Raw genomic sequence first — 12,500 nt, 5'->3', positions numbered from 1 at the left:
CAATCTTATTAGGACTGAAGTAGTTTTTAATCGTTATTCGAAAGACCCTAGCTTTTAGTTTCCGTGCCAAATTAAAGTAAGCGTCTACGAATGTGACAGGTTTCTTTATTTCTGTCAGACAACATGCAAGCGTGTCATGGGGATGTATCTGTTTAAATTAAACCATGTAGACAACATCCAGCGCCCAAATCTCTGACTAGAGGTTTTATTGACTAGAGGTAAGTTTTCCCTGGTTTCTTTCCTTTTGAAGAGTCTTAAAAAGGTGGCAATTTAAAGAGTCTTACATACCTTGCGTTTTAAGTGGTTCCTTAAAAAGCTGGCTTATAATTTTTAAGTCTCACAACCAGCGATCATCAGCGATACGTACGCTATATAAATGAACTGCATTACATAAGGGTGTTTTTCGTATTTGTCGTTGCTGTTCTTATATAGCTTTTCCCAGCTACTGATAATCCACCTTCCTTTTAAGGGATCTTAAAAAGCTGGCTTTCTAGCAGTCTTAACTATTTTTAAGAAATCTAAAAACTGACTTTTTAAAGAGTCTTAAAAAGGTGGCTCTTTTAGGAGTTTAAAATACCCTGCCTTTTAAGGGGTTCCTTAAAAAGCTGGCTTCTAATTTTTAAGTCTTACAACCAGCGACCATCAGCGATACGTACGCTATATAAATGAATTGCATTACATAAGGGTGTTTTTCGTATTTGTCATTACTGTTTTTATATAGCACTCTTTTCCCAGCTACTTATAATGATCCAAATTTCCATTGTTTACAAGGGCCTAGACCCTAGTCTTAGTTTTCGTAATACGAAAACTAAGACCCCGGGTTCTTGGGTCTTAGGTCTTCGTTTTCGAGGGTCTTAGTTTTCGTAACACTCTTAATCGCGGTGTTTCTAAAACGAAGACCTAAGACCTAAGACCTAAGACCCACTGATCTAAAACGAAGGCCCTGTGATCTAAAACGAAGACCCACTGATCTAAAGCGACGACCCTGTGATCTAAAACGAAGAGCCACTGATCTGAAACGAAGACCCACTGATCTAAAATGAAGACCCACTGATCTAAGATCTAAAGCGACGACCATATGGTCTAAAACGAAGAGCCACTGATCTGAAACGAAGACCCTGTGATCTAAAACGAAGACCTACCTTTAAAAATGTCATAACGATGCCAAACAGCTTGTGGCTGGTCAGTGGTGTACGACATAGTGTGTTATGAACGTGTACGAGCGATGGAACAGCTGGAACAGTGAAATATGACAGAGGGCATTCACCATTTGTCCACAAAACAGCTTGTTTTAAGTTCGGTGAGAAAAAAAAATGGTTTGGCTAATCTCGGCAGACATTTTTTGAAATAAAAGGATTACCTTTCGAGGTTGTCCATTTTTCCACGTTTTACCGAAACGAGCAGAATTTTCTCCGGCAATACCATACATAACTGGAACCTGTCTCTAAATTTTTTAGGATTACCGTTAAATGAGATAGTTCCGTTTCTCTTTCTACCTCAAAACCGTTTTTTTCTGATAAATGCTACAGCTTATTCTTCTTTTCCCTCTTTAATTGTAGAAAGTCCAATACCATTAGTTTGCCGAGAAACTTGGTAAGCGCTCCTTAGATTGTTATCGCTGCACTGTGTTGGGTTCCTTATACGCAACTCACAAACATTTCTTCACTGTTTTCTTTCAATTGTCGAATATTCTTTATCAAGGCGCTAGTTTTAGCAAACTCTCACAGTGACCGTTTACTTTTGACAAACTGGACGAAAGTAATTTAAACACCTTTTAAAGTCAATTGAACGCTGCCTATTGAACACTAACTGATCAACTAAGGTGGATCGGAAAAACTATCGTGCATGTCTTTCAAATCCATTTAGTGCTAACAACAATGCTTTACATCATTGGTATTCATAATTTAGAGAATTGGGTGTACATGTATCTCACTGAACAGATAGTTCTCGGGATTTTGGTAACCAAAACAATTGAAAAGTTAAGCTTACCGTCGCACTCTACGCTTGAAGGGTTTGCGTGCAAATAAATAAAAAGAGTACCGTATTTACTCGAATAAGCGCCACAGCGCTTTTTTAATTTCTCGCGCCTCAAGTGCGGCGTTTGTTCGAGGGCGGCGCTTATTTAAAAACTGGACGCCACACAGAAATGTTTTTGCACGGAAATTAACAGAAACGTCTTTTGATAGTAACCATTTGACTCTTGCGGCATTTTAGCTGGTTACACACGAGCAATTTTTGGGTGTTTGTTTTAGAAAAACCCTGTAATACCGGGCTGAAACTAATCCCGGCAAACCCGACCAGCCCGGCTGACCACGCTGGCCCGGCTCATGTAATTGGCCCTTTTTTTTAACCGTCTGTCTTCTGATGGAGTCACATTTCGACTTCTAACAAATGCGACCCTTTACTACTTCTAGTCTTTTCTAGAGTAATGAAAACTAATCTAAGATTTGCGTGTTTGCGCGCCTCGGTTCGCCTTCGTTCGCTTTTGTGCTCTGTATTTGATGTCGAAAAAAGGGAAGAAGAAATGGGAGAGACGGTAGGAGAAGGGTGTTTTCTTTTTTATCGCCCCTAAAAATCCAGACCCCATTTTTTTAATTACATCCCCAAAGAAGGGAAAACCCTTTTTTAGACAGTTCATAATAATCTAGGTTAACAAAATTTTACCTACCGGTAGGTTGAAATAAGCAATCTACAATCTTGGACAAAAACTCTTTGGGAAAATATGACGCTGTTATTTCAATTGTCTGTGTGATAAAGATTCAATTCTAATATACTTTGTGAGCGCATGTCAAATGATGCTTAAGCAAGAATTTTTCCTCAGAGTTTTGTCCAATATTGAAGGTTGAAATTAAATTATCCAGAATTTTAATTCAACCTGTAACATATTAATGTATAATATACGAAAGTCAAATGTTGGTCAATATTCCGACTATTCCCGCTCTAACAAACAATAGTTGGTTCATGCACTTCACATAAAAAGGAAGAAAAATTCACCTCTCTCTTTTGAAGCCGGTTCACTTCAAACCTCTTTCTACGGTTGTCATGTCTGTAGGCATACGCGACAAAAGATGACGTAATGTCTTATCTTATTTGTTCAAAAACCATCGGTGGTCTATTTTATGACTTTTCTCGATCCACATGAAGTCCATGTCCTATCAAAAGCCTAACCACAACCGTTCGAAAACAATACGTACATTTTCAAAACAATAAAATGGCCGTAAATTGATCACCCAAAACACAGTGGTTAACGAATCACGTTTAATTCAAATCTTCATTCATGGGTCAAGTTTAATTAAAAAAATTCTTTCATGTGGACATATTACCATCTTTAATCACAAATCACGAATAAAAAAAATTTAAATCATGATTCACGAGAAAATAAACCGCCCCATCATGCTTCACGTAAAAAGTTTAGGGGACCCTCTACATTTGAAAAAGCAAAATACAGGTGTTGTCCTAAAGAAAGCAGGTGGAAACATATCACTTCCACAAATTAAATCATTTGTTTCTGTCTGGCAAAAAGAAACGTTTTGGCCTACGAAGACTTCTTTGAATGTGTTACCGACTGAGTGGAAAACGAAGAAATAATTTTCGTAAATCAATCACGGAGCTAATTAAATTAGTGCAAACTCATGTGTCTCAGTAACCGACGCCAGACATAATTGACTAGCCTTACAAAACAAGCTCAAAGAATAGGTAGGTAATTCTTATATAATTTGATTGGCCTGATTCAAGAGACGGTTAAAAACTTTTTGTAGAGCCCTTGTTAAATGGAAATATAAAGAACTTTGTGAACACCGCAAACTAAACTTGGCGATTTTATGAAAGATCGATGAGAGAAATATTATGTTTTTTTCTACACCTGGTCATCAACAATATTGTTAACACTTTCTGAACCAACTAGAAACAAAATAACGCGCTTTTCAATGAATTGCTTGCAACACTTATGATTCATTTAAAAACTCGCCGCCTATATTTATGTAATGATGGGCAAAGGAAAAAAACCGCGACTTTTCCTAGCTTAAAATGTCTGCTGCATGAATTGGTGTTCAAATCAATTTTCCTACTTTAAAATCAAAATGATGTTATTGAAAAGGTGACTAGGAATTTTTTTTCTTTTCAGAGTACGATAGTGGCATTCTCCCGATACAATGAGCAAAACAGGTGTAGCTTTTTCTGGCGGCGGCGTTCGGTCAGCGGCACTCTGCTCTGGTGTCCTGCGCAGACTATTGCACAAAAAGATCGTTCCAGACTACCTCAGCTGTGTATCCGGGGGTGGTTACGTAGGCACGGCTTACTTGGACTGGAAATACCGCAACGAGAACAGGGATGACCCAAGATGGCATGAAGAGTTCTTTGATAACATGCGAAAGAGGATTGGTCTTTTATGCGATTGGCGAAATCCGCTTCAAGGCTGTTTTGATACTCTCGTTCTTTTAACTCTAAATATCGCTGTTGCAATTTTTCTCTCAAGTGTCAATTACTTTGGGTTCGCATTTCCAACCGCTTACTTGATTGACTACTTTTTTGGTAACGTGATGAGAGCAACATTTACCTGCCCGAGTTTAAAAACTCACAATTTTACTTCCTCTGCCATTTCTGAAAATCCTGAAGTGTCCCAGCTTTTCAACATGACAGAAACTGTCGAGTGTGTCCAAAAATTTGGGCCAGACAAGTACTTTGTTTTCATAACATTCGCATTCTTGTTCATTATCTTTCTGATTTTTTACATCGTGAAAAGAGTGGCTGGCCCATCCTTGAGGCCGTTGGCCAAAATCCTGTTTAATCTTACGGGATTTGTATTTGCAATGACGTTCTTTCCTTGGTTCATAGAAGAGTTTGTAGTTGTCACTCCTTTGTGGTTAAATGCGCTCATTCTCTTCCTCAGTGTTTTCTTGTGGCTCGGCATACCGCCTTTGAGAGAAAAGGCATCATTGATCATTATTGTCTATCTGTATGCTTATGCTGTCAAGTGGAGGGTTTACAAAACAGCTATTCTTTATGTGGTATACACTGAAAGAAGATTTGCATTGCTCTTGTGGATTTCTGGAGTGCTAATCTGGCTCAACCCTCTCTTGGGTATGTTTCAAAGGAATGCCATCCATATTTATTACAGGTAATGGCAGTCAAAAAGAACGAAATATGCACGCAAAGTCATACGAACAAATGCTGACGCACCAAGATAAAAATGGTTCCTGTAATAACGTGGAAAAATCAAGCGAAGAGAATGAAAGGAAAGGAAAGGAACTTTATTTAAGTGTCTAATCTTCTAGCACCGAAGAGCACTAATCGGGGACACTGTAAATTGAAATTAACAAGTTAACGCAAATGAAATCAAATGTTGGTTTTTGAGGAGAGGGGAAAACCGGAGTACCCAGAGAAAAACCTCTCGGTGCAGAGTAGAGAACCAACAAACTCAACACACATATGACGCCGAGTCTGGGAATCGAACCCGGGCCATATTGGTGGGAAGCGAGTGCTCTCACCACTGCGCCATACCTACCCTCTTTGTTGATTTATTACTGTAAAAGTGCTGTCTTCTTTATCTGCTATCTAACGGACTGAGTACAGACATTGAATGCGCCCTGTCGACAAGCTCTGGTCATCATCATCATCATCATCATAATCATCATCATCACCATCATCATCAGCATCATCATCTTCATCATCGTTAACATCATCATTATTAACATTATCATCGTCACACCCTCATCATCGTCATTATTTTCCTTATCCGCTCTAATAGTCACCTTCAAATTTGACTACCAGTACAAAATTAAGAGCGAGGTAGGATTTTCCACTTTCAAAACTGGCGCCTCCACTTTCGGCCACTCAACTATGATCCAGGGTAAGATCAAACCATAACACAGGCGAGGTGTCAGTACAACTCGTCCTGCTCTCGTTTTGAAAAACATTAATAACATCATCCAGGCAGCATCTCTGCAGCCCATGCGGCGCTATTGTCCCGCTCCCTAGGCGGAGAAAAACTCTGGGAACAACGTTATTCTTGAGTGCCATGTGCCCTCCGCGAATTGGCCAACACACCATTTCTGAAAATATTAACTTCTCGGAGATCGTTTAATTAAGAACTAAATACAATTCGATGCATCTGAAACTATTACGTACTATCATCTGCTTATTTGTTGGTTGTTTCTTGGGGTTTGTTGTTTGCAGATGGCGGCTACAGAGGGCATTTTATTCCCCAGAGAGCACAAGGACGGCTGGTTGCTCTGGAATTACGTGGAATGACATATTTCCCTTTTGCACGTGCTTCGAGCCAACATCTGAGAGCTTGAATCGTGGCTTGACCTTGGATGACCTTGTAGGTATAGCACCAGAATACATCTGTAACGTGACAGTTCATGAATGGCGACTAAAGGATTCTCCGAGGTATGAATATCATAGAACCACTTCTTCCCCTTTTCACGACGTTTTATTGACCACTTAGGCCACTTTCAGTTATAAGAAGCCAGTTGTGAAGAGAAGTCTCTAAATTCAGCAGCAATCAATTTGGAAATGGCAGAAATAACTCCGGAGGAGCAATACCTCATTGACAAAGTGTCCCACTGGCCTGCTATGCGGGTGCGCCTTTTTTCACGACTGTTGATAGTAAATGGTGTGATGCGTTCGTGAGAAAGATGATAAACTAGACGTTTGGCAACGGGCGAAAAGTCAACTTAAAATCAGATTCAAGCAATATTCTATATGTTGATATTATTTTCTCTTGGTTTGACCCAGAAGTTCGACTTATTTTGATCTGCAATCGAATGAAATTGCACACTTTTCAGGTAAACTGTAGTCTAGATCTCAGTTCTAGAGTATCCGAAGAAGTTATCGATTCCTCCGAAAGAGAACTCAAATGTTTTCCGAGTATTCTGAGTCAACATGGAGAAAATACACCTCTTCACGGCAGATATTTTTGACCAAATCTTATTTCTGTTTTTCTGTTATTTTAGAGAACCCTCGTTTGCGCTCTTTACAATGGCACCCTCTTTGCTTGAAAGAGTTGACAACACAAGCGGGGAAGACCAGTTTAAAAATCGTCTTCATCCACGAGATATTAAGCTGTCCCAAGCCATGGCAACTTCAGCTGCTGTTGTTTCGTTTCATATGGGTGAATATGAGACGTACGTCGATCAAGTACAAAGCTTGCAGATCATGCTCGGTTTGGGAATGGGAAATTCTATAGTTGCTGAACCTAAGGGATCTCATGAAGGATGTCAGATCACGGTATGGGCCAAAACAGGGCGGCCCCCTCATTCACGTGACCAGCGGGCCATTCATTCATTCACTCAAAAAAACAGTTCAACAGTAAAATAATAATTGTTGGAAAAAATGTAGACAATGAGTTGACCATTTTAATTGTCGGGAAATGTGGCAGCGCAGTGGCTAAAGTAGCTAAAGCTTTCCCGTTGGTCACTCCCAAAGTAAACTGGATAGTCGAGGAAAATTCAATACTTGCTTCTCAAGGCCATTCTTCTTAACTGAAAGAAAAGAAGAAAGGTCTTTTTTCTGTGATCCTGACCCTGAAACCTAATTATTTTAAAATATGTAATTCCCCTCGTAGATTCAAAACGTAACAGAGAGTTTCGCATAGCATTTACTTGAAACTGCTTCTTGTTACAAAAACTTTCTCCTTTTGAGAAGATGTTGAGATGTTCGAAACCTAGAGCTTAAAAGTAAGAAATGAGCCAAAATCAAACTTGTTTCTTCCATCAAATCCGGAAAGTATGACGTTTGCCGCGAACTCGATGGTTGAATATATTTAATTTATGCATCAATAACGTTATCACAGACGTTACGTTGCACACGGATTGACTAAGTTGACAAGACATGACGAGATATCCCACTAGATGATTTTAAATAAATAATAACTGTTGACAAAGAGCTCCAAGTCATGTGCTCCTGAATACGAATAGAGTTTAATGTGATTCATTTCTTAAAATTGTCTGTTTTGTGATAAAACATGTAGACCACAAGCAGTCCCTCTTTCTCCGAGAATGCGGGCACGAGATTAGATGTCCGCGCGAAACCTGGATTCGAGGGGGAACATTTCAAGGAGCAACATGATCTCTTCTCTAAATTAACGATTATCGTTAATTCGTAATTTGCTTTGCATTTACTCTTAACGTTAATTAAGGACACTGTGTCCCAGGACTTGTGGTAGCAGAGAGAACTCCGAGTTTCTACTCTAGAGAAACCGCTTCTTTCGCTTCACCACTGAAGATCGAGAAACTACACTCTAAAAAAAAGAAACGTTTATTAAAGTCTCCCATAGAATATCGCTACAAAAGAGTAATTAGGCCTAAGCTAGATAATCACTTAGGCCTAAGCTATGATTTTAAAATGTTTAGCTTTTTCGAGAAGTTTGGAAACCGACCTTTTGCAGTGTTTAATGTTGTTTGTTACCGAGTGACGATACAGCATTATCAAATAGTGTTTAAAACTATTGACCCTGAGCAGCTAGCGGTGTCGTAATCAAGTGGTTAGGTGAGGGGTTAATCATCATTCCCAGGTTCGAGTCCTATGTCCATAGACTTGGGTTATCTTTTAAAAAATATATGACCATTTCCCATAATCCATTTCAAGCTTTCAGTCTTCTAAATTAACGATAATAATAAATTCAGAGCAAATTACGAATTAAGGATGATGGTCAATTAAAGGTAGAAAATGGATTGCGAGGAGAAGCTACACCCACATTTTTTCCTCGTGCCTGTCCTCTCCTCGTCCTCGACTAACTAGGGAGCTTTAGCAACGACAACGGCGACGGCAACGAGAACGTTACAAATTTGCATATTTAGTAGGCAAAAGCAGTAGCTTTGCACGCCATGCACGTGCGTTTTTGCTTTTTGTCAATTTCTTTGCCGTCGTCAGCGAAACTACAACGTGAAATAACCAAGTTTGAGGTGTTATAGAGAACGTCAGCACTTGGACATAAATTTTCATTTTTCTCCCCTAAATTAACGGCCGCTCGTAACGGTTTCATTTCTGAAGGACTGCCACACCTTTGTCATATTAAAAAGTTCGGAATAGTCGCGAAGTGATCGCAATAACGGGAATTTTTGTTTTTTCATGACGTTCTCGTCGCCGTTGCCCCCGTCATTGCTAAAGCTCCCTACTAAGCGAGTAAAGGGGGACGGCTGGAAGTCTAAAACGCCTTTTTCATGGATCGCGTATGGGCGTGAATGTATTCTACTGGGCATGGGTTCCCTGTACATTTGCTTAATGTGTCCAGTTTTGAATCAGATATAACTGATTGCCACTCGTTTAGTCCTTAAGTCCAATTTTTTACATTTATTTTTACCTTAGATTCTCTCAATTCTGATCCAACTGTTTCTGGTGCTCCCAATCATTGTGTTTCCCATAATCCCAGTGTTGGGTGGAAGTGAATTCGGAGTCTGGGAAACAAGAGCAGTAACTTTCCTTCTAGTGTTTGCTGGTGTCCTGACATTCATTGCCGTGTTGCCCACAGGGGGAGAAAATCCAGGATGTTGGCAAAAATTTGTGAGGTATTTTGTTTAATTTACTACATCAACCAGTTCATACAACTTGAGGTTATGGTTGTGTCAGTAGAAATCGGCATAAAATCTACGACAGCAACTTTTGCGACAAGGAAGCCAAGAATAACGTTTGAAGAGTAGCTCGGGATAGGCTTAGTAGTCAAATGAATGAAAACGAAGAGCAACTGTCAAATTGCAACATTTGAAGGTGATATTTGAGAAGTGAAACCGTATAACCTCCTAAGTAACAAAGTCACATTTACTATAGCTATAATTCTTTTTATTTTTCCCTTGTAGGTGGTGTATCATTCACATATATCACGTTAGATTTTTTCGGGAAGTCTACAAAGTAGTTAACGTCGGCCCCACTCCCCCTCCAGTTCTCCACTTGAGTGACGGTGGCCACTTTGAGAATCTTGGTATTTTGCCGCTTTTGAAAAGGCGTCTCGAGAAAATTGTAGTCGTCGATGGAGGCGCACCCAGCGAAGAAGGGCCAGCAAAAGACCTCATCATGGCGTTGCAAAAAGGCAGAGAGATCTTGCGTTGTTCATTTACTGGACTAACCGGACAGGACGTTTACAAAGATATCCGAGTGAAGGTAATCGACAAACCGCCTGGAAAGCAACCAAGGAGTTATAGATTTAAAGTAGAGTACCATGAGCTCACCGAAAATGAAGATGAAAAGGTCGGAGAAGGCGAAATACTATACATTCTTCCGCGTCATCCAGGGCAAGGTATTCCATGGGAGGGAAGGAAATGGGACGAGATCATTGACGAAATCAAGATTGATATCGAGGCAGACCGTTGGGGGAGTGGACCTGAGATGGATGCGCATGAAGTTGATCGTTTGACGTGCTGTTGTTGTGAATGTTGCCATTGTTACGCTTTAAAACTGCTAAGCGAACCTTGGTGTGGCGTGTTTCCAAATCACGGTACCGCCAATCAGTTTTTCACACCCGCCATGTTCAGCGCATATCATAGGGAAGGTTACCGCGCCTGCATGGAAGCTCGCGCTTCTGAATTTCTAGAAGTCTGAGTAGAACTCCGCATGTCCAATAAAACATGTTGGTCAGATTAGAGCAGAATGGCAAATGCTGAATGGTATATAGTACATATCACATAGTAGATAGTATGTAGTGTATAATCTACAGCAAATTGAATTATAATAATTTATCAAATAAAACACACAAACAGCGGTAACAAACATGGCAAAACGCATATTAATATTAAAATGGCCAATTAATTGCCCTTATAATGGACTGAGGCCTATTGATGTTAGAAAAACCTAGCTACTCTAATTACTTCCAGATTTCATTACGTGGAAGTAACTCTCAGTTCTCAATTTGAAAAAACAAGATCTCGATCGGGAGAACTTGGCCTGAAGAACTATAGACCTATAGCGAACATTCCCTCGCTATTTAATGTCATCAAAGAAGCTGTAGTTTTTTAAATAAATCTTTATTTGGGAACTATAAAGTCTAACGAGCGGTACCGAACGGTTAGTGCGAAGTCGTGTTCGTACGAACTACTGAAAACGGGAAGTGGCCTTGGTCCAGAGCGCTGATCAACGGGATTTCTTTCAACATCATTTGTCAATCTTAAAATAAAAGCGATAAAGGCACATTAGAGTAAAACAAAGGCTCACATTGTGATTTCGTTGCCATAAATGTGCTTGTTGCTGTAACGTAGGCACGTAGATTCCCTCCAAATAAAATAGAAGCAACAAAATAGACCAAAACTTCCCTTTCATACGTAGCGTAAATTCTTCGTGACCTTTCACAAAATTGTTGTGCAGCCTGTAAGTCCGTCCGTACAATGTGAACTTCCACAGCAAAGCGACATCAAAATGGCGGACTGATCCGCTATGAACGAGACACGCGACTTACCCTTCTCCAGCCGTCGACGATTTCGCATATCGACCGCAGATTATCTGTCGGGGAGTAGGGCAGCGACATTTCCCAGCTTGTTCTCAAAAGGCCAGCAGACTCACCTACCCCTATACCCTAGATGAAATATTTCGAGATACTTACCCACCACTACGCGTGGTCTAACAAAGAATTCGAAGAATTTTCAACCTCTATGGAGTCAAGTAAGGCTCCATATTGTGTCCGACCCTTTGGAATATTGACATCTGACATCAGAATTTTGATCAGGAAATATTATAATGCTTGCTTGAGGTATCATGCCCCATTCTAAACCTAATAGTTCTCCGTCCTTCGGACTTCGCACTAAAAAGGTTGCTCCACCTTTGCAGTTTGCGTATTGTAAGTACCACTCTACGCAAACCGCATGATTGCGTGTTCTGGATGACATTTTGACGTCTCCAGATCACCGTGAAGATGTTGTCTTGGTTAATTATGTTGGGTTTGTCGGCTGCCTTCGACACTTTAGACCCTAAAATTCTCATATCCAGGCTTGGATCCTACTTTGGTTTCTCCGATACTGTACTACAGTGGTTTTCATCCTACTTAACTGGGCACACGCAATTTGTCATCATAGGGCAAACTACATCTAATCCTCGCTCTGTAGATTTTAGAGTTCCCCAAGGGTCAACCCTTGGACCTCTTTTCTCCAGTTTATATCAGTTGCGCCCCTCCAAGATATTGTCTTGAAACCCAACGATCAATCCTCGGCAGTAGCTACTCTGCGAAATTGTGTTAATACCGTTATAAAATGGAACACGCAAAACATGTTGCTATCTAACCCTGGAAAAACCGAAGTTATCCAATTTACCTCTCGCTTTGTTCGAAATCCTGTCCTTTCTCAATTTTCATTTGGTAACACGATAATTGAACTGTCTGATAAAGTAAGGGACTTAAGTATCATACTGGCGGAAGGAACTTAATTTAAAACAGCATGTCAATGATATTTGCAAAAAAGCTATATTTCTGCAATAAAATTCATTAGTTGAATCAGAAAGTACATGTCCCAAAGTAATCTGATATTGGGTTGGTCGGTCGGTCGGATTGAAAAAAAAAACCTAAAAAAAAATCACATGCA

At 40.0% G+C, this 12,500-nt stretch overlaps 1 protein-coding gene across 3 annotated transcripts in view; it reads left to right on the top strand.

Moving 5' to 3' along the window:
• The window catches only part of LOC137999830 (uncharacterized), a 13,273-nt gene extending 2,034 nt beyond the window's left edge, over positions 1-11,239 (top strand). Inside the window, exons 2-8 of one of the 3 annotated variants that reach the window (XM_068845765.1) lie at positions 119-218; positions 1,560-1,593; positions 4,124-5,116; positions 6,175-6,390; positions 6,957-7,230; positions 9,310-9,509; positions 9,798-11,239. In XM_068845765.1, the coding sequence (XP_068701866.1) occupies positions 4,152-5,116; positions 6,175-6,390; positions 6,957-7,230; positions 9,310-9,509; positions 9,798-10,536 (2,394 nt within the window). In that variant the 5' untranslated portion in view covers positions 119-218; positions 1,560-1,593; positions 4,124-4,151 and the 3' untranslated portion in view covers positions 10,537-11,239. The remainder of the gene's footprint in view (positions 1-118; positions 219-1,559; positions 1,594-4,123; positions 5,117-6,174; positions 6,391-6,956; positions 7,231-9,309; positions 9,510-9,797) is intronic. The other 2 variants (XM_068845764.1, XM_068845767.1) reach the window with 2 other exon arrangements.
• Positions 11,240-12,500: the final 1,261 nt, after the last annotated feature.

This window comes from Montipora foliosa, chromosome 4 (genome assembly GCF_036669935.1).
Source record: "Montipora foliosa isolate CH-2021 chromosome 4, ASM3666993v2, whole genome shotgun sequence".
Taxonomy (NCBI): Eukaryota; Metazoa; Cnidaria; class Anthozoa; order Scleractinia; family Acroporidae; genus Montipora; species Montipora foliosa.
The sequence above is the reverse complement of the archived record's forward strand: the minus strand, read 5'-3'. Positions and strand labels throughout refer to the sequence as shown.